We start from the raw sequence: 23,502 nt of genomic DNA, 5'->3' as shown, positions 1-23,502 counted from the left end.
GCTTAAAACAGTGCTTGTGGCCCTTGGAATTAACCTTCAAGACGTAAAAAGATGACAGAATTCTGGATTTACAGCCGATATTTCCCTTGGAATTAAGATTCTTCTTTGGACACTTATTTGCGTGCAGGTCACTTAACCTCTTCGAGCCTCAGTTTCCTCACCTGTAAAAAGGGTTAAAAAAAAAAACCCACTACCTCCTAGAATTGTGACGAGTTGCGATTTTAAATATCTAAGAAATGCTGTTATCTAGTAGGAGGGGTTCCTGGTAGGGCCATGTACCCAGAGTGGGGGTTTATGTACTTGTACGGGGGAAAAACGCATCTTCACTTCTCTAGCTGAAATGTATAATGCTAGTGGGATCCATAGACTAAACCAGTCTCTCAAAGGGGGTCCATGAAACAGAAAAAATAGTCTGGTTCTCTGCACTTTATGTAATGCCCAATGGTTAAATAAGTGGCAAGATTGGAATCCTCGTTCTTGGAATCTACATTCAGCACTTTTTTTCTCCAGCTGGTTTTCACCGGTTTTCCCTTTTGCCTGGAATGCACTTTTTCTCCTCATGGTTTACCTGGCTTCCCTCAAGTCTCACTAAGATCTAAGATCTCACCTGCTAGCATTTCCTGATTGCTCATTAAAGTTTCCCTAACCCATTAGATTTATCTCAAATTTATCCTATCCTGTTTGATTATATTTGTTAGAATGTTGTCCCCCATATTAGGTTGTTAGCTCCTTGAGATCAAAAACTTTTTCTTTTCTTTCTCTTCCCCTCCCCCCCCCTTGCTAGGCAATCAGGGTTTTTTAGTGACTTTATCAGGATCACAAAGTTAGCAAGGATTTGGAGCTGAATTTGAACTTAGGACCTTTTGACTCCAAGGCCTGTGCTCTTTTCACTGTGCCATTTTATTTAGTTCCCCAGTCTTTTTCTTTTCCTTCCTTCCTTCCTCCCTTCCTTCCTCCCTCCCTCCCTCCCTTCTTCCCTCCCTCCCTCCCTCCTTTCCTCCCTTCCTCCCTTCCTCCCTTCCTCTTCCCTCTTCTTTCTTCCTTATTCCTTATTCCTTTCTTTCCCTTCCTTCCCTTCCCTTTCCCTTCCCTCTCCTTTCCTCTCCTCCTCCCTTCCCTCACATCTCAGATTCTTTTCTGCTAAAACACCTTTTTTTTTGGGGGGGGGGGATTGGGAGGGATCGTACTGTAGTGACTTAACCTAGGGTCTCATAGCTAGTAAGGTCTGAGAGTGGATTTGAACTCAGATACTTCATCCATTGCTTCATCTAGCTGTCCCTATGCTAAAACACGTCTAACTTGATGTCATTTTAAAAAAATCTATGTAGTCTGAGAATCAAAATAATGATTGTATATATTTTAGCCTGTATAACATATATTGTATTACTTGCCATCTGAGGAGGGAGTGGGGGGAAGGAAGGGAAAATATGGAACACAAGGCTATGCAAGGATCAATGTTCAAAAATTATCCATGCATATATTTTAAAAATAACAAGCTTTAATTAAAAAAGAAAAATTAATAAATTAGGCCTTATTTTAAAAGTTAAAAAAAAGAGAGAAAATAATTGTAGAATGAAAATGAAACATTTAACCCTTCTGCCTTTATCTGAAACAGCTGAGGTTTTGAGATCTGAAATTCACCTTTTTAAAGCATCTCTACAATAATTTAGTTTTGTAAAATTAAATTTAGTGAAATAGGTGTAGCAAATTTTTAACTCTACAGTAAAGGTTTTCCAGCGTACTCACTTGAACAATGAGCTGACTTACCATTTATCACCTTCAGTTTAATTCAATTTTGTGTTCTGTTGAAGTGTGGTAATGTTGCTAACTTATTTTGAATAACATACAAAATAAGATAAAGTAATTAAGATCAACTTGGTACTTGACCTATCAACACTCATGATTCTATATAATTCATTTATAATATACTATATCATGAGTGTAGTTATTAACAAATAAGTAGCATGCATAGTAGATGTTACTGGAGGAGTTAGGTGGGCTACTTTGGTTGACGAAATCTTCATGATAAGATAGAAGTTTTTATGTATTGAACGGGAATTTTTTCATGTACCCTTATTTTTGAAGACTTTATAGTCCTTTTCAGCTTATGTTAACACCTGCCTTCCAGAATTGTTGTGCACACTGCTTGACAAATAATAAGTACTATACGAATGTTTTTGTTGTTATTATTAATCATTTCAAGTTGAAAAAAATCCTATTTTTTAGCCTTTTTTTTTTTCCTGTGAAAATTTATCTGCCTTTTTTTCCCCACTTAATTCCCTTGTCTATTCTTTTCAGTTCTCATTTCATTTTTGAAGAGCAGTAACTGGAACTTCAAATAGTATTCTATGGAGACGGAATGCAAATCAACACATGCTCAGTTTTTTTCTTTTTCTTCTATTTTTTTTCTCGCAGTTTTTCCCTTTTGATTTTTCTCCCCAACATGATTTATAAAGAAATGTGTATTTTAAAAATTAATATACATGTATAACCAGAAAAAATAGTATTCTAGGTTAAATCAATATCTAAACCAATGGGTGGGTCAACCAACACCTTTTAAGCAAATTAGACTCTTGAAGAGAGTCTGTCTCCAAGGTTTAAGTGACTTGCCAAGGATCACACCTAACCTGAAGGCTGACTCTTCATTGTATCATACTGCCTCTTCCATTTAATCAAAGTTTATTATATAAAAGTACTACAAATAAAAGCAATAGCATAATCTTAATATGAATGATAATGTTATCTAACCTAAAATATTTATACTTTCACTCTGTGCTCTATAGGAAACACATGGTAGAGCTGAAATGGAACCTTCCCCTTTTTAGAGGAGTTTTTTCACCTGGTAATTTCATCCCAGACAAATCACAAATCTTGTTTTTATTCCTTTCGTTAATTGGTATTCTCCATTATGGAGTAATAGAGATTAACAGCTATTCTTCCATTTAGAGACTAGTGTATTTTTTGAAAGAAGTCATACTAATTAGAAGTTTGGATATATGGTGCCATATTGTGTGCATATGGTATAACAAGATATTAAAAAGATTTCATATAGCATGTTCCACATGAGGGAATTAATTCACATGTACATATATTTGAGTGGACATTTACATATGCATGTAAAAATCAAGAGCTTTTACAGAAAAGCTACCAGTTTATTATCCCTAATTCTGCATGAATCCCAGGAGTATTAAAGGAGTTATAACTTTCTGAAAGAAGTTTTGTTTTTATGCCTTTTATGTAAATAACAAAAGTTTATATAGAATTTAACATATAATACCATAATTTCCCTTTCTTTGTCGTCTTTATCCTTAGGATTTAGCATTTCTTAATATACAGTGAGTGCTTAATAAATGATTAGTGATTGATAAAATTTTTAAAAATTCTTGGGTTAAAATCAGTTCCAATAGAGCAGTAATGAACTGAACCAGCTACACCCAGCAAAAGAACTCTAGGAGATGACTATGAACCACTACATAGAATTCCCAGTTCCTCTATTTTTGTCCTTCTGAATTTTTTATTTCCTTCACAGGCTAATTGTACATTATTTCAAAGTCTAATTCTTTTTGTACAGCAAAACAACTGTTTGGACATGTATACATATATTGTATTTAATTTATACTTTAACATATTGAACATATATTGGTCAACCTGCAATGGGGGGGGGGGGGAAGGAAGGAGGGGAAAAATTAGAGCAAAAGGTTTGGCAATTGTCAATGTTATAAAATTACCCATGCATATATCTGGTAAATAAAAACTATTAAAATAAAAAAAAATTCTTGGGTTAATATCTTTGGATCTTAATGTACACTACCTTGCTGTAAATATACTTTGTGTTTTGAACTGAACTTGTTGCAGTTATAGAGCATTTTTGTTTTGAGATTAATATCAATTCCAGCACAGTATAATGTGAATATGTAGGAATTTCTTTAAAAAAAAAAAAAGTCAGTAAATCAATAGTTGCCTATTGATAGACTTCTAAACTAAATCATAGTTATGGCAGGCTTGATTTATCTCTTAATCATAACTTAAGAGATAGTAGTATTTGGGCTTTACAAATTTTTAGAGATCCTTATCCTTTTACATAAATTGAGTACTTGTATATAAATTTAAAAAAATTAAACATTCTTTATAACATTTCCCCAAATAATGTTGTTTGACAATATTTTTGGTAGGATTTTAATTTTAATTTTAAGAATGCTACAAGTCACTGATATTAGGAAAAAAAAAAACAAATCAAAATAGCATCTGAAGTTTCAACTTAGACCCAGCAAATTGGCAAATTTGACAAAAGATAGGAATATTCTAGTGTGTGTATCTGTCTATTGTAAAGACTGGCACACCAATGAATCATTGGTAGAGCTGTGAATTAATAAGTACACCATTCTGGAAAACAGTTTGGAATTATGCAGATAAAATGACTAAAATGTTCTTCCCTTTTGACTCAAATGCTTTCTACTCCTACGTATGTACTCCAAGTTGTCATTGATAAATGGCCAAAAAAAAAAAAAAAAAGTATGTATAACATCACTTTTTGTGGTAGTAAGAAACTGGAAACAGAGTAGATATCCATCATTTGGGGTATGGTTAAACAAATGATGACACCTAAATGTAACAGAATATTAACGGTTAATATAAGAAATGACTAATATGATTAACATAGAAAAACAAAGATTGACTTACGGGCAGAACAAAGTTGACAGACTCAGAAAAAAACAATACACAATGATAGCATGTAAATAGAAAGGATCACCACCACAAAACAATTGAAAATGAATGTAGCAATGTTAAGAAGAACAAACTGGGCCTCAAAGAAGAAAATAGAATAGCTTTCCTTTTACCCTTTGCAGAGATAGTTGTGGGGGTTGGGAATGCACTGGTATGCTACATCCAAAGGAATGTCAGATTTTTTTCAATATAATGATTAGTTTTTCTGGATTTTTTTTTCCTTTTTTTCATTTTAAACAAACCACTTATAATACAGAATTGTTTTTGTATTTTAACATTTACAACATATTGGATTGCTTGCTATCTAGGGGAAGGCCTAGGGAAAAGGGGGGGAAATCTGAAACACAGGGCTATGCAAGGGTCAATGTTGAAAAATTATCTGCATATGTTTTGAAAATTAAAAGCTTAAAAAAATTAAAATGAATTGTTTTAAGGGTAGGAATCTCTGGTGGGAGGGTAAGCCTTACATTGGGAAAATATATGCAGCGTCAAAACAGAAGATAATAAAAATCTATTTTAAAAAAATTCTGTGTGTCTAGACCACACTATTATATGGCAAAATCATTTTTATATACTATCTTTTAGTTGGTCACCTTAAGTTGGGTGATCTTTGAGACTCTGCTCTAGCCTTTGAACCCTGGTGTTGTCAATTGCTTTTTGAAACATTTCTCTAAAGTTTTTTTTTTTTTTTTTTTAAAGAAATTCTGAACTAGAATTAGTACGAGCGTTTCTACATAAAAAGTAAAATAGAAACAGCATCATACTAAGCTGAAACTTAGTAACTAAGTCTATTATTCGTAGTTCTTAAAGTATATAATAAATTAAACATATTTTCAGAGTTGTTTTGCTTGTCAATGCACATTATTGTTTAGTTGCATCGTGTTTCTGTGGATCCAGTTAATAAGAGGTGCCGTCCTTGGCCCTTTTTTATTTGATTTGAAAAAAATCTAACAAATTGAAAAAAGGGATAACTGAGTTAACTTTTTAAAAATTACATTTTACATTAATTCGATCACAAATAATGCATATAGGAACTGTATTTTTATCTCCAGTATGTACTGACTGGTACAAGAATCCCTTAACAAATCTTTGTTGATTGACGATTTGATCATTTTAGTGGGCACTGACATGGAAAACAAAAATATTAATTTGTTACCTTAGTTATTCATCACACATATGAAGTATTGTGTTCAGTTCTAATTACCAGGTTTTAAGAATGATCTTGATAAGTTGAGTAATATCTAGAAGAAGATCCAGGATGAAGCAGAGAATATTTGAAAGAACCTGAAGTAGACCTGGAAAGAGAAAACTTGGCAATGGCAGTAGGAAGATGCTCTTTTTTCTACAAATCTTCAAGTATTAAATTTTTATCATTGATCTCAAAGGCAGAAACAGGGGCAGTGTTTTCATGGTTCTGTTCACCTCATTTTGCATTAGTTTATATTTTTCAGATTTCTTTGAAATTGTCTTTCATAATTTTTAAATCACACACTAACTTTGCATTTCATTCATCTGTAAGGAAACATTTCTCAATTGAGCTGTTTCAAAATTGAATGGGCTCTCCCTCTTAAGTAGTTTTTCCTTTTGTTATAGATCTTTGAAGGCTCAATAAATACTTATTGGGGAGTTTGTAATGGAGATTTTATGTCAGGTATAATACTAGATGGCCTTTCCAGATCTTGAGGGGAGAAAGAAGAATTAAGTAATGACATTAAGATTGTGAAAGTAAGAGATAGAAGCTGATTGTTAGTGCCACAGACAAAAATCATCAAGGTATAAGAATGAGCAGCCTTGGGAAAGCTTTGAATATTTTGATTTTGAGGTACTGGAATTGTAAGGTTAATTAGAATGAAGAACTCTGAGAAATGAGTGTGAATCACAACATAGCATTTCCACTTCTCTCTGTTTTTGTCTACTTGCATTTTTTATTTCCTTTTCAGGTTAATTTTACCTTATTTCTAAGTCCAATTTTTCTTGTGCAGCAAAATAACTGTATGGATATGTATACATATATTTAACATATACTTTAACATACTTAACATGTATTGGTCTACCTGCCATATGGAGAGGTGGTGGGGGGAAGGAGGGGGAAAGTTGGAACAGAAGGTTTTGCAAGGGTCAATGCTGAGAAATTACCCATGCACATATCTTGTAAATAAAAAAACTATAATAAAAAATAATAATTAAAAAAAAAAAGATCAATTAGAACGGAAGCTTCTGCATATACATTCTGTTTCTGCTTTTGACCAAAGTCACAATCAATCACACCAGCTTATTACTGTATCTGGAACATTATAAATAGGTAATAAATATTTGTTTATTGATTGACTGATGAAGCATTAGAAAAGGAACTGTGGAAATGTGGATCTAGAACTTAAAGATTTCAGAACTAAATATTTGAGATTTAGAAATTTTCTGCATGGTATAGTTGAAGACTTCAAGCTACTGTGTTTCCCTTTATAGTCTGACTTCTTTAAAAAAAAAACAAAACAAACAAACAAAAACCCATTATCCATTCAGTATTCTTGTTTCTTCCCAGCCCATTAACTCTCATGATTGGTCAGTTGCTAAGTTTTGTGAATTTTAACTCCAAGGTATATCTCTAAGTTCATTGCTTTTTGTTTTAGGCTTTTTGCTACTGTTTCACTTATTCTTCACACTTTTGGTTCAAGTCTTTCATTATCTCTTGCCTAGTTAATTATAGTAGTTTATTAATGCATTTCCTTCCCTCTAGCCTCCTATTTCTAATCTTTTCTGTCATATCAATAGTCCTAAATCACAGATCTGATCATATTACTCCTTTGCTCAAGAAGCTTTAGTGCAGGGGTTCTTGATCTATTTTTGTGCTGTGCACTCCTTTGACAATTGGATGAGGCCTGTGGACCCTGTCTCAGAATAGTACTTTTAAATGCATAAAATAAAAAAATAGACCAAAGCAAACAAACAAAAAAATTGGATTACAAAGGAAACTAAAACTTCATTTTTTAAATTAATTTTATAATTATAACCTTTTTTTTGACAGTACATATGCATAGGTAATTTTTTTTTTTTTTTACAACATTATCCCTTGTACTCCCTTCTGTTCCGAATTATTCCCCTCCTTCCCTCCACCCCCTCCCCTAAATGGCAGGCATTCCCATACATATTAAATATCTTATAGTTTATGCATGGTACAATATATATGTGCAGAACCGAATTTTGTTGTTGTTGTTGCAAAGGAAGAATTGTATTCAGAAGGTAAAAATAATCTGGGAAGAAAAACAAAAAACAAACAAACAAATGCTCACAGTTTACACTCATTTCCCAGTGATCCTTTTCTGGGTGTAGCTGATTCTGTCCATCATTGATCAATTGGAATTGGATTAGCTCTTCTCTGTGTAAAACTTCATTTTAACTTTGGCTTCACCTTTCTCTGTACAATCTGTCATAGACGAACTGGCCTGTCTCTGTCCTGTATAAGACAGTGCATGCCTATTCTCTCTACTAGGAGGTAGAGGTAGAAGGGTTTGGAGGGAGTGGTAGTGCTTCCTGTACTTGAGATGAACTTTTCCCCACTACCATCTCTTAATATCTCCATTTTTACATTAAATCTGAGTTCAGTTATCATTTTGTACAAGATTATTCTGATTTCTTCTCTCTTCATCTTGCCCTAGTTGATAGTGTAATTTCGTGTATAGTTATAAGAACTTATGAAGACACTAGAAGGGAACATGAAGACTTTACAAGCAATATTCCATAGGAAATTGAATCTGAGAAATATAAAGATTGTTCATTATAATTTGAAAGATATAAAGATTATAACGAACCAATTATAAGTATTGTTTATTGCTCATAAGAAAGCATTTGATCCAAATTGTTGGAAAAATGCTTTTCAACAAAATTTCAGAAACATTTGAGTATTTGGGGCTTATTTCAGTTATATGACTATTCCATCAGAAATGTCATAGATTAATGAAGTTGCTCTAGTCATTTCCACTGAGTATCTCTACCTTCATTCTAGGTGTTAACATATACACAGTTCATATATGTACACATGTGTATGCATGATTCCTGATTTTTAGTATATTACATTGAAAACAATAATCAGTGTGTCCTGGGTACAATAAACAGCACCTGAACTCCAGTTTTTAATCAACTCAACCAAAATGATTAGTCAGTTAATAAATATTTAATAAGCTATCTTACTATGTGTGACAGGTACTGTGCTAAGTAATGGGGATACAAAAATGACAAAAACATTCTCTGGCCTAAAGGAGCTCACATTTGAACTATAGACAATATTTTTCATAAATGCATGTTCAAGAAAGATGGCTTTCTGAAATACCCACTTGTTAAACAGCTCAGGTGAACCAGTACTAGACTCCTTGGTAGGTTTCTTTTTGTTGCAAATGAGAGTTAAGCAGGGCTATTTCTCTATATCTAATTTTTGATCCTCAATTTCATTACATGTTGAAAATAAAATCACCAAGAGTACAGATGTACTAATTCTTAGGAAAATCACAAACTAACACATCATGAATAATAGGAGCCTGATAAATGGTGTTTAGAGGTCTATGTTGCCATATCTTTTTCTTGTATTTTTCTCTCTCATGTAGAAATGATATACCCAATGTGTGGGTGGAATTGTGAATCTTCCTTGTTTTCCTTTGACATTGCTGGGTTACCAGTGGGCCACTTCAGTTGTTCATTGGTTCTTATTTGCTCCAATATGTGACTAGCACATCTTTTTTTTGTTTGTTTGTTTGTTTTGTTTTGTTTTGTTTTCTCCCAAGAAGTCTTTTTTTTTTTAAATTAATTTTATAATTATTACATATTATAAATGCATCACAACCATTATACTGGTCTCCAGTGCCTTCTGTAGTATTCAGCTTTGATCCTTTGGAGAATGTGTTACCATATGCCTTGAAGTCATATGACAACTCAAGTAGTAAAATAATTTTTTTTAAACAGATGAGTCTTTGTTTCTGGGGAGAAATTTAGAATTGTTAAAGGAGTTTTATCGTTTCTGAAAAGCCATCCAATTCATTCATTTTCTTTTGTTAAATTTTGAGCCCAACTCATCCAAATTTAGTATCTGTCTTAAAAACAGTGTCCTCCTTCCATTCCCCACTTTTAAAGCCCTTTATAATCTGCCCTCTTCCCATCTTTCCAGTCTTCTAACACTTATTCCCCTCTACACACTCTTTAATTCATTGACTGGCCTCCTGGTTGTCCCATGAACTAGACACTTTTATGTTTTAGCTTGCTGCATTTTCATTAACTGTTCCTCATTCTTGTAATGCACTCTTCTCAGCACCACTCTACTGACCTCCCTGGTTTCTTTTAAGTCCAAACGATCTACAGGAAGCTTTCCCCAATCTCTCTTAATTATCTTCTCTCTGTTGATTTTTTTCCCTATTAATCCTGTTGTCTTTCCTTTAGATTGTTAAAATTTTTGAGGGCAGACAGACTCTTTGTATCTTCAGTGCTTAGCATAGTGCTTGGCATATGATAGGAACATTACAAGTGTTTATTAGTTATTATTAGCTGATAGTTGGGAAAACCTTGGTTTGAATCCTGTTGCAGACACTAATAATGAAAACTTGGGCAAAAACCTCAGTTTCCTCTTCTGTTAAAATGGTTGCAATAAAAGTATCTGTTGGGGAGGGTAAAGATTTGATAAAGATCAAATGAGATGATTGATTCTCCAATTAAACTAAAGCAGCTATTCTAAAAGTGTCTTATAGGGATTTGAGTCTCTGAACCTTTTAAGGCATCTGTGAGATAAAATTATTTTCATAATAATACTAAGATTTTAATTTCAGATAAGTATCAATACTTATGTAATCTACATAAGCAAAAACTCTTGGGATCCTTAATAATTTTTAAAAGAGTTTATTGTTGTTTAGTCATGTCCTACTTTTACTTTTTCCTTCTTTAGCTCACTTTATAGATGAGAAAATTGAGACAAACAGGGTTAAGTGATTTGTCCAAGGTCACACAGCTACGACGTGTGTGAGGTCAGATTTGAACTCAGGGAAATGAGTCTTCCTTACCCCTAGCCAGAAATTCTATCCAGTGGGCCGCCTAGTTGCCTGTTTTTAAGACTAAGGGAGTCTTGAAACCCCAAAGTTTAACAACCATGAGAGAATTTCACAAAGTTGTTTAAAAAAAAAACACCATATATATATAACATTGAGCACATGTAACATTTATTTTTTTTTTTTTCCCTGAGGCTGGGGTTAAGTGACTTGCCCAGGATTACACAGCTAGGAAGTATTAAGTGTCTGAGACCAAATTTGAACTCGGGGCCTCCTGAATTCAGGGCTGGTGCTCTATCCACTGCCCCACCTAGCTGCCCCTACATGTAACATTTAGAAAGGAGTATGTTAGTACTCAATTTCTGATAATCTGTCCTTTAGGCTAGTGCTATCAAACTAAAGAAGAAATTTGACACTGCAGGCTGAATATTGACTTAGAAAACCACAAATTAATCTTAGTTATGTTGTGTTTTTATTTATTTTATTAAATGTTTCCCAGTTACACTTTAATCTAGTTCCAGTATAATTGGGCAAGTCTGGTTTTGACATCTTTGCTTTTGCCATTTCTATAAATTGTGCCTCTGCCACACCTTTGATCTCCATGTTTTCACTCCATTGAAAAGGCAAGAATATTCAATACAGTGACAGTATATGACATTGCCCTATACTCACCTGCCTTAGGAATTCATTATGTTTTTCTACATCATTATTTGTTTTTGAAGTTAGTGTTTAGCTTCCTTTGAACTAATCTTTTTTTATTTTATTTTATTTTTTTTTGAGTGGTTATAAATACCAAAAGGCTGCTGCAAATAAATACTATAGAAATTCAGAAATGAGAAGACATTGTGCATTGGGGTATTTAGAAAAAAGTTCAGAAAACCAGCTAGAAACTTGAGCTGGCTTTTCTAGGGTGTGTGGAATCTAGATAAGAATTAGAGCATTGAAGTAAGCTGGGGAATGCAGTTTAGTAATAAGTAGACAGGTTTGACCTGAAACACAGGATTTATTTGTGCAGAGAAGTAGTGAAAGATAAACACGGATAAGTTTAAGATTGGGTTGGAGAAAGTCTTGAATACCAGGTTGAGGCATTTGAACATTGTTCTTTCTGCAAGGGGAAGTCATAAAAGTTTTTGGAGAAGGAAATGACCTGCAGAAAATGATGTTTGGGGAAGATTAATTTCTCTGAAATATATACAGTTAATTGGAGGGAGAAAAAGAGATTAGGCTGGGAAACCAGTTAGGCTAGTACCCTAGTCCACTGTGAATTAGGGTGAGTGGCTATTCGAATGCAAACAAGAGGTTGCCTGTGATAACCCAGAGAAAGGAAGAATTACTTGCTGGGTAATGGGATATGTGAAAGGTTAATAACCAGACATTATACTTTAAAAAAAAAAAAAAGCCTTGATATTATCATGGTTAAGTTCACTCTGGATTGGCACCTGACCTTTCCAGCATTTTCCCCCACTGTACTTGCATTTATACATTGTATATTCCTGTCATAATGTCCTCTTAGTTTCCCATCTTATCTTGCCTTCTCTTGACTGTGCCAGAATTCTTCTCTTCAAATACAGTTCTTTTCCTTTTTTTAAAATAATACTTTGATTCCTCAACTCTAATCTCATTCCTTATATCTTGCTTGTAAATCTTCCTCTTGTTTAGATTGTATACTACTTGAAAGAACAGATGATATTAAAAATTTTTTTTCATCTTTTTACTCCTGATATTTAACATAATATTACCAAAGTCTTACTCAAAATATAATCATGTAATTCAAGCAGTTTTGTGAATTTCAAAAATAGCACTCTGGGCAATCCAATGTAGTACTTCACTTGGAGTCAAAATCTTCTACCTTAGACACTTTATACTGTGTTACTATGGGCAAATTAACAACTCTCTTAGCTTCAGGGCTCTCATCCAGAAAATGAGGGTGGTGGTAATGCCTAACTCATAATAAGGTGGTTGTTAGGCTTTAGTAAGAGCAAATTTAAAAATGGAATGGACTCCCTTGAAATAATAGGGATTGTTCTTGGAAGTCTTCAATCAAAGGCTGATATTTATTTATTAGGTATTTTATAATAGGGATTCCTTTTAAATATTGGATTAAGTGACTAGAATCCCATCCAACTTAAAATTCTATGTTAATGATTATTATTATGATGATGATTCCTTGGACAGGCCATATCTGGAGTGTCATCTTCATTTCTGGGTACCAAGTTTTAGGAAGGGCATTGATGAACTAGATAAATTTTAGAGAAGACTAACTTAGGATGATGAGAGCTCTAAATACCGTGTTATATGAGGAATAGTTGAAAGAACCTAGAGGTATTCAGTTTGAAGAGTACACACTTAGAAATGATATGATATGAAATAGCTATCTTTTAGTAATTTAAGGACTGTTATGTGGAAGAGAAAATAGGATTAAATTTTTTTTGTTTTTCATGATAAACTTGATCATTAACAAATGCAACTATTTCAGTGTACAGAGAGAAATGCATATGAAACCCTAAATTGCTACATAGTTTAAAATAAGTGTATTAAAATTTTTTAAATTAAAATTTTTTTTAAATAAATATATTAAAATTATCACATGGTAACTAACAAAATTGCCCTATTCTCACTCTCTCTTTTTTTTTTCCCTGAGGCAGTTTGAGTTAAGTGACTTGCTCAGGATCACAGTGGTAAGAAGTGTTAGGTGTCAGATTAGATTTGAACTCAGCTCCTCCTGACTTCAGGGCTGGTGCTCTATCCACTCCACCACTTAGCTGTCCTTAGAATTACCCTATTCTCAATTCTTTTTTGTTTTCATCTTGTTATTTTTTTCTTATCATTCTGTTTAGTGTTAGGGGACAGAATTAAGATATAATGGATAGAAATGATTAACAGACCAATTTTGACTTTAAGGATAACTTTGCAGTTAATCCAAAGCAATATAAGCTGTTTGGGAAAGTAGTATTCTCTTACTATAGAGCAGGGGTTCTTAGCCTCTATTTTAAACTTTAAAAACAAATATTTTGATAACAGTACTTCTATAACTTGTGATACAAAGTGCCATCCACATCCAAAGAGAGAACTATGGAGACTTGAGTATAGATCAAAACAGCATTTTCATCTTTTTGTTTGTTTGCTTGATTTTTTTCCCTTGTATTTTTTTTCCCCCATTTTGATCTGATTTTTCTTGCAGCATGACGAATATGGAAATATGTTTAGAAGAATTGCATAAGTTAACCTATATTGGACTGCTTACTGTCTTGGATGGGGGGGAAGGATGGAGAGTGAGAAAAATTTGGAACACAAGGTTTTGCAAAGGTGAAAACTATTTTTGCATGTATTGAAAAAATTAAATGCTATTTTTAAAAATAATATTTCTGTGTAATTGATTTCATTTATAAAATTATATGTTTTGTGTGCATTTAAGACACATTTTGAAAGGAACCTTTACTACACTACCAAAGTGGTACATGACATAAAAAAAAATCAAGAACCCCTGCTAGAAAAACAGCAGCATAAACTCATTTATCACACTTTTAAGGTTTGTAAAGTGCTTTACAAATATTAGCTTTTACTAGATTTTTTTTTTTTTTTTTTGTGACCTGTACCAGTGAGGGTGTATAACAACTCTGATGGGGTCACAGGTTATGAGTATCTAAATTTTGACAATTTAACAAGAAATATCTGATCTTTTATCTTTAGAAACAGGAGTGACTTTTGACAGCTCAAGCAATTATTTGTCCTTTAAAAACAAGTTAATTGAACTAATTCAGTTCAGTTCAATATTGTGTGATTGGAAGCCTGTTTTTGCCTTTAGAATAATAATTATAGCTAAGATTTATATATAAAATACTTTTAAAATTTACAGAGTGTTTTATACATGTAATACTTTATTTTGTTTTGAATAAATTTTTTTTGCTTTTGTTTTGGACAAGAAAGCTCTGGATTCTGTCTGCAACATTTATGGCACTTTTCTTTTAAGGATTTATTTCATGATGTGATAGATGGATTTTTCTGTTAGCCTTCTGTTTGGTTTTAGCAGATGATAGATCTGAGCATTTTTTATCATTTCATTTATTGGTTTTTATTATTTAAAAAATAATATTCAGACTTTTTATTTATGGACTCAGGGAGTCCGGTGATTCTTAAATTGTGTCTTTTAAACCTGTTTTCTAAATGAGTTGTTTTTGATACTGGACAACTTAAATTTTAAAATATTTTTTTAATTCTTTGATTTCTCCTCCCCCCCCCTCCATATTTCTTGTCTCATGGAGTCATTGGTTTCTGTTTAGTTCATTCTAGTTTTTAAGTGAGTGAATTGCTTAAATAAGGTTTATTTCTTTTTCTTTTAGATTATTTATTTCTCATGTAGTCTTTATAGAAAATCCTTTGAGTCTCAGCTTGTAGTTTTTATGGAGTTATCCTCTCCTAATCATAGACTTTATTGGTAGCCCCCTTTCCTTTTGCCCATGGACATCTGGAAGAGTTTTTACACACTTCTGGGATGAAGAAGGCATTTATTGTTTCTCATTGGCTTTCTCAATCATTTTTTGATCTGACCTTCAGATTTTTGCTAGAATATATGTGAGTTTGGTGGTCTGCTTCCTATGCAGGCAGCCATCTTGGCCTGAGGTCAGTCTCTTTAAAGTATGGCAGTTGGCCACTATTAATTTAAAATTATCTTGTCATCATTGTTCTGTCATTTCATTTGTGTCTGTCTCTTCATGACCCCATTTGGGGATTTTTCTGGCAAAGATAATTATTTCCTTCCAATTTTAAAGATGAGGAAACTGAGGCAAACAGGGATAAAGTTAGGGTCATACAGCTAGTAAGGTTGGATTTGAACTTGGGTATTCCTGACTCAAAATGCAGAACTTTTGTCAACTGTGCTCTACCTAGCCACAATTGCTTCCTAAGCCTAAATACTACAGGATCTTTAAAAAAAAAAAAAAATTTAACCAACATGTACATGATTATTTGAAAGATGATGATTCTCTTTTCTATTAAAAACAATAAATAAAAATGTTCAGGTTTTGGAAATATGTGTGTTCGCACATGAGAAAGATTTGTATTAGATGTCCTCTTAGGTCTCATTTGACTCCAGATGTATAATCCTTAAATTTTGCCAGAGGGATTTCTTTGGCTCTCTCTTCCTTGCCCTTATTATATACAGTGTTATATACTTATGTTTTTATCTGTTGACCTGCTGAACAACTGCCTCTCCTCCTCCTCCCATCAAAACAAATGAACAGAAACTATGAGGTTCTTGGAGTTAGCCTTATAATTTCATTGTGTCTTTGATGTCACTCAGTACAAGTTAGACGCTGGGCTTGAATTCAGATCTTCCTGTCATTAAGCCCAACTGTTCACTATAATAAGGTAGCATTGATGCTTCTTAAGAGCTTTACATTTTCTTGTAGAATTCAATGCCCATCCAATTGAGTTCATTTTACACTGGAGAAAACTTTTCATTTTCCCACTCCCTTCATGGTGAGGAGAGGGAGACACACACACACACACACATACAACCACTGTGACATATACATAGTCTATTAGAACAAGTTTTTACATTGTAAATACAAAGTATTGTGTTTTTGTTTTTGTTTCTTTTTGTTTTTGAACTGTGAATTGTAGGGCTAAATCTATATTTTTAAGGTGTCGAGTCTTAAGAAGAATGATTGTTTTATTATTTTATATAAGGGTGTGGAGGACCTGTGTAGAGGAGATGGGAGAAAGATTGAAGGGAAAAGTCAGAGATTTATTAGAACAAGATTTTGAAGAAGGTAGGAAACTTCATAGCTTTTGTGAGAAAGAAGTCCCAACTCTGGTGAAATTGTGGAGCATAGGATAGAGAATTTTATTTAAAAAAAAAAAAATTAGTATTCAGAAGAGAGGGTTGGCTTAGTATATAAGACACAGAAGAACCAAAACAATTCCTGTTTTCCCAAATGGTAATTTGAAAAGGTGTATTTCATAGCCATTTTAGTTATAAAGCCTTTCAGGTAGATTTCCTAGTGAGTTTTAAGACTTATTTATTTTTAAACTGTATGTATTTCTTGATAGTTGTAAAACTGGCAAGCAAGCTGTTAACTTCCTGGCTTCTTTTTAAAGACGTTATTAAATTTAACAAACTATCACTTTTATTGTTAAACTCATTTCAATGGATTTTAATTGAGCAATCGTTCTTCATTATTTCTTTTTATGTTGCTTGGTCCTTTTGCATGGATGAATGATTCTTATTATGCACACTGATTAATAAGAATTTAGACAATAAAGGTTATTTCAATAGCAGCAAAGGCCATTGCCTTGTAGAAATGGAAATTTCATTTGTGGTTTTGTCTTTTTGATCTGTTGTCTCAACTACTATTAGCTGTTGTTATGCCTTGTCTCATTTGGGTTCTGTAAGTAGTCATTGCTGTGAAATCTGGGCTAGCTCCCTGAAGGGCTCAGAATCAGCTAGAGTCAGGATAAGCAAAAGTCCTCACCCCCACGTTGGGCGCCAAAATGTGATGATCTGTTTCTCTAAATCGTAATCATTCTCTTGGGGGCAGATTTTCTTGGGGAGCTTCTGGAGGCAGCCTTGGCTTTAGTTCCTATCAGAATGTCTCTAGCCAGCTTCAGTCTCTAGCTCCCTCTAAATCTAAAGCCTCCAGCCAGCAGGAAGGTAGACGTGGGAATGAATCAGACTCTGCCTCTAAGAGTGTGGGATTGTGGGTTTCCCAGAAGTCAATCCTAGTTGTGAATCTCCCAGAAGTCCATGAGCAGGCTTTTCCTTTAGACTTGTGAATCTCCTAGACTTGCGAATCCACTGAATCCTAGCTCTGAATCTCCTCAAGCTTCCTCGAAGTTCTCCTCTGGACTCACTCCAGACTTTCTCTCCCACTCAATGTTGGCTCCTTTTATCCTCTCAGAGAATGGGCTTGTGGGTACTCCATGGGCTTGTGGTAACTCCTTACAGAGCCAATGAGCGAGCTCCTTTAAAGGTGTAAACTCCTTTCAGAAGTCTAAAGGTGTGAACTAAGCACATTACCTTGTCTCAAATTCTGGCCCATAACATCTGCAAGAATCCTAACACATTGCTTCTTAAAACTTTGAAAAGTACTTAGTTTATTTCTTGACTACCAAACTCTCCTATTCTCCTACCCCCTGGAAAATCCAGCATATTCATTTTAGCAATTTGTAAACTATTAAACCAGTAGGAAACAGAGCATTGGGTCTGGACGTGAAAGAGGGTGGTTCAACTTTTTCATGACACAACCTGTGTGACCTTGGGCAAGACATGTAATGGGCCACAATTTCCTCATCTGTAAAATTAGGGAGTTGACAAGAAAGACAAGACCCATTACAGATTTGTTTAATCTGGCAAAACAAATTCCTTCGTTAGTCACATCCAATAAAAAGGAAATGCATTGAATAAATGCTTGTTCTCTTCTCTCATTCCTTCCATAAATTTAAACTAAACATTTTACACACACACACACACACACACACACACACACACACACACACACACACACACACACACACTATAGAAAGTAATTAGGGTTCCAGTAACAACTGAGAACATCAAGATAGGCCTCCAAATAGAAAATGAGCACCTGAGCTGTTTTGTGAAGGTAAAAGGAAGAATCCCATTCAAAGGCATGGAGATGCAAGATGGAATATTAACTCACTTGGGTAGTGTGTACAGATATTACTATATTTGCTTGCTGACTTTTTATTCCTATCTAATTTTTAAACTTTAAAGCCTTTCATCTGTCATATCAGTTGTTATTTTAATGATTGTTCTTTGCTTAAATATCAATTAGAAAAGATTTTTAAGGTTTAAAGCATTCCCTTATAGCCTAGGTAGAGACCAATGAGCAAGTACATCTGTTTCTTCTGCACTCTCCAATTCTAACCTTTAATTATTGCAATAAGTCTTGAGCTGTTCTTTCTGGTTTCATTCTTTCCCTAGCACTCTATATTGCACAGTGTTACTTAGTAAATCTTTCTGAACCCTCTGCTTACTTTTCATTATGCCATTCTATTTAGAAGTTGATAATCACTTGATTATCTATCACATCAAGTCTAAACACATATCTATTTTTTTTAATTATAGTTTTTTATTTACAAGATATATGCATGGGTAATTTTACAGCATTGACAATTGTCAAGCCTTTTGTTCCCATTTTTCCCCTCCTTCCCCCCACCCCCCTCCCCCAGATGGCAGGTCGACCAATACATATTACATATGTTAAAGTATAAATTAAATACAATATATGTATACATGTCCAAGCGGTTATTTTGCTGTACAAAAAGAATCGGACTTTGAAATAGTATACAATTAGCCTGTGAAGGAAATCAAAAATGCACGTGGATAAAAATAAGAGGGATTAGGAATTCTATGTAGTGGTTCATAGTCATGTCCCAGAGTTCTTTTGCTGGGTGTAGCTGGTTTAGTTCATTACTGCTCTATTGGAACTGATTTGTTTCATCTCATTGTTGAAGAGGGCCACGTCCATCAAAATTGATCATTATATAGTATTATTGTTGAAGTATATAATGATCTCCTGGTCCTGCTCATTTCACTCAGCATCAGTTCATGTAAGTGTCTCCAGGCCTTTCTGAAATCATCCTGTTGGTCATTTCTTACAGAACAATAATATTCCATAATATTCATATACCACATTTTAGCCATTCTCCAATTGATGGGCATCCACTCAGTTTCCAGTTTCTGGCCACCACAAAGAGGTGCACAAATTCTTGCACATACAGGTCCCTTACCCTTCTTTTTTTTTTTTTTTTTTAAATTATTTTTTTATTCATTTTTCCAAATTATCCCCTCCCTCCCTCCACTCCCTCCCCCCATGGCAGGTAATCCCATACATTTTACATGTGTTACAATATAACCTAGATACAATATATGTGTGTAAATACCATTTTCTTGTTGCACATTAATTATTAGCTTCCGAAGGTATAAGTAACCTGGGTAGATAGACAGTAGTGCTAACAATTTACATTCGCTTCCCAGTGTTCCTTCTCTGGGTATAGTTATCTCTGTCCATCATTGATCAACTGGAAGTGAGTTAGATCTTCTTTATGTTGAAGATTTCCACTTCCATCAGAATACATCCTTATACAGTATTGTTGTTGAAGTCCTTTCCCTTCTTTAAGATCTCTTTGGGATATAAGCCCAGTAGTAACACTGCTGGATCAAAGGGTTTACACAGTTTGATAACTTTTTGAGCATAGTTCCAAATTGCTCTCCAGAATGGATGGATGTAATTCGCAATTCCAGCAACAATGTATCAGTGTCCCTGTTTTCCCACATCCCCTTCAACATTCTGTGTTATCTTTCCCTGTCATTCTAGACAATCTGATAGGTGTGTAGGGATATCTCAAAGTTGTCTTAATTTGCATTTCTCTGATTAATAATGACTTGGAGCATCTTTTCATATGGCTAGAAATAGTTTCAATTTTATCATCTGAAAGTTGTCTGTTCATATCCTTTGACCATTTACCAATTGGAGAATGGCTTGATTTCTTATAAATTAGAGTCAATTCTCTGTATATTTTGGAAATGAGGCCTTTATCAGAACCTTTGACTGTAAAAATGTTTTCCCAGTTTATTGCTTCCCTTCTAATTTTATCAGCATTAGTTTTGTTTGTACAAAAGCTTTTTTTTTTTTTTTTTTTTTTTTTTTTTTTAACAAAAACTTGATATCAAAATTTTCTATTTTGTGAACAACAGTGATCTCTAGTTCTTCTTTGGACATAAATTCATTCCTCTTCCACAGGTCTGAGAGGTAAACTATCCTATGTTCCTCTAATTTATTTATAATCTCATTCTTTATGCCTAGATCATGAACCCATTTTGACCTTATCTTGGTGTACAGTGTTAAGTAAAAACATATCTAAACACAGATATTCTTTCCTGTTAGAATATAAACTCTACAAGCATTTTGTTCTGTATGCTTAGCATTTAGTAAAATTAGCACCCTACATAAAATTGGTGCTTAATAAATGATGAATTGGATAGAAATTTAACTTGATACAGGAGATGTAGGAGAAAGAATACTGGGTGATATGGAAAGTCCTCAGTTTTGCTCCTGGCTTTATCACTTAAAAACTTGTGGTTATGAAGAGTCTCTGCTCAAGAGACTCAGTTTTCTCATTTGTAGAGACAAATTTCTGCCTGACTTCATAGATTTATGGGAAGGATCAAGTAAAGTTATCTATTTACTTCTATAAAGAATTTAACCTTTTTCTAGGTTTTATTAGTATGTAAGAGGGGTCAAGAGCAAACTTTTGACATGAGGAAAAATTGATTTGACTTAATAGTAATAGCAATTAGTTCATTATATGAGCTGCTTACCAAATTTATGGGTAATTGCCATGTATTAGAAGTACAGTGGCTATCATTTCATGAGAGATCAACTTAATTATTAAATTATTTGACTAGCAATAAGCACTAATAAATTCTGTTTTCCTAGTTTATTGTTCAAATGTATTATAGTGGGTCCCAACTTAAAAAAAGAAAAAAAGGAATTTTGAATAATGTGCCCGAGTATTCCAGAATGGTATTTGTAGTGTTTCTTTCAAGGAATTTATTTTCAAGAACACTTCTTTGAGGATTTTTATTGTTGAGGCAATTGGAGTCACTTAGACTTGTTCAGAGTTTCACAGATAATAGGGGTTAAGTACCTGAAGCAGATTTGAATTTAGATTCTCCTGACTTCAGGTCCGGTTCTTTAGGACTATAAAATTTTGAAAACATTCCAGGTAGATTCTTGCTAGCTAGTGCTTAATAATTTCTAGAAAAATTATGATTGTAATGAAGAAATAGTATAAAAAGGGGGGAGGCTCTTCTTTCATTTTAAAGAAGTAGGTGAGTTGCACCCTTGAGTTTATTTGCGTTGGATGTGAACTTCTTTTTCTTTTTGCAGGTGTAATGGATAGGTAACAGAGAAGAATTTCACTTAACTTGTAAGAAGTCAAAATGACTGAGTGCTTCCTGCCTCCTACCAGCAGTCCCAGTGAGCACCGTAGGGTGGAGCATGGAAGTGGTCTTACTCGAACTCCCAGCTCTGAAGAGATCAGCCCTACTAAATTCCCTGGATTATACAGGACTGGTGAGCCATCACCTCCCCATGACAGCCTACATGAGCCTCCAGATATAGTGTCTGATGATGAAAAGGAACATGGAAAGAAAAAAGGAAAATTTAAGAAAAAGGAAAAAAGGAGTAAGTAGTAGAATTACTTTTTATGCTTTTCATTCAGTTTTCACATACTCACACATATATACTTTCTCTCTTTTTCTCTCTTTCAGATTTAAATCCTATAATCTTTGATGTTTTTGAATATATTCAAGCCAAATCTTATTTAGTTTTTTAAATTTTTTGTTATATCTTTTGGAAGCTGCTGTATACTAAAACAATAAACCTAATCTTCCCAAAAAAACCTTCCATCTTTTTTTAATCTAAAAAACTGTTATGTAGTTTAAATGAAAATCATACTATTTCCACAAGAGTATTTCAGTATTTACAGTTGAGAAGTTTTCCAGAAGTAGTTATTTGAATTACTTCAGAGATCTGTGATTTTGTTGGCGTGAGTGCATTTAAGTAATCCTCAAGAGTTACTGTGGTAGAAATATGCCTTTCTTGGCTTTGCTGGATTGATCCTGATAGTCCATCTTAAACAAGAACTAGAAGCTTTTACAGTTGGCATAGCTTTTGAGAATCCAGAATGCCATACAACCTCTCATGATGTATTTGAGTAAATCTTTAGATGGAAAGTTAAATTAATGTTATGACATTACTTTTATGGCAATGTTTTGAACTTCACTCATACTTTCTTAAGAGAGAATCTGAAACTCATAAGTTTTAAAAACATATAAAAATTGTTTTAAATGTAATTGGGAGAAATGTTAAATATTTGGAAAAGTAAATTGATACATTAAAGGATATGTTTTGTCCTACAAAAATGTTGCTTTTTGGAGGTGGGATATATATAGACTTATTTTCTTATATCAGGTATTATTTTGGTAACATTTTTTGTGTACCAGTAAAAAAAAAAAAAAAAAAAAAAATGGACATTCTCCATAAGTGTCACCTGGCAGAAGATATCCTTATTTTCTATATTCTTCTTCCCTTATTTTTAACTTGTATGGAAGAGAAAAAGTAGACCCAAGGCCATTCCTAGACAGTTTTTTCTTAGGCTACTTCTGTCTTACATATTATTTCCTTTGATGGAATGTAAGGTCCATGAAGACAGGTTTTTTGTATCATCAATGCCTCTCTCACATAATGAAAAGTGCCATATGATTACAAGTAATATATTACTTGTATAAGATATATTAAATTATGGAAAATATTTCCCTTTGTTTTTCTCTTAATTATATTCTTCAAAGATTTTATCCTCCTAGAAGCAGAGATTCAAATTATTTGGGTTAATTTCAATGACATCTGCTTGATGTTTTATATCTATTTCATACTTTTGGTATAGTAATAATTTTAAATTTTGTTAAGGGAAAGAGAAATATTACAAAAGATTCTTTTTTTTTTCCCCCAACCAAGATCCACCTCTTCATTCTCCATCTTCCTTTCCAACCCTTTGAAAAATACAAGAAAAACAAAAAATCATGATAAACATATATAGTCAAAACACATTTCCACATTGGCTATATTTAATTTTTCAAAAAAGGTCTTATTCTATATTCTCACTCCATCTGTCTTGACAGAAGGATAGCATGTTTCATCATTAAGCATTTGGAATCTTCTTTGATCAT

General features: G+C 33.5%; 1 protein-coding gene across 2 annotated transcripts in view; it reads left to right on the top strand.

Moving 5' to 3' along the window:
• The window catches only part of RALBP1 (ralA binding protein 1), a 55,283-nt gene that overhangs the window by 2,365 nt on the left and 29,416 nt on the right, over window positions 1-23,502 (top strand). For both annotated transcript variants that reach the window (XM_074275044.1, XM_074275037.1), the window contains exon 2: window positions 21,662-21,958. In XM_074275044.1, the coding sequence (XP_074131145.1) occupies window positions 21,715-21,958 (244 nt within the window). In that variant the 5' untranslated portion in view covers window positions 21,662-21,714. The remainder of the gene's footprint in view (window positions 1-21,661; window positions 21,959-23,502) is intronic.

Source organism: Sminthopsis crassicaudata, chromosome 1 (assembly GCF_048593235.1).
Source record: "Sminthopsis crassicaudata isolate SCR6 chromosome 1, ASM4859323v1, whole genome shotgun sequence".
NCBI classification, from domain to species: domain Eukaryota; kingdom Metazoa; phylum Chordata; class Mammalia; order Dasyuromorphia; family Dasyuridae; genus Sminthopsis; species Sminthopsis crassicaudata.
Note: the sequence above shows the minus strand (reverse complement) of the source record. Positions and strands in the feature narration are given on the sequence as shown.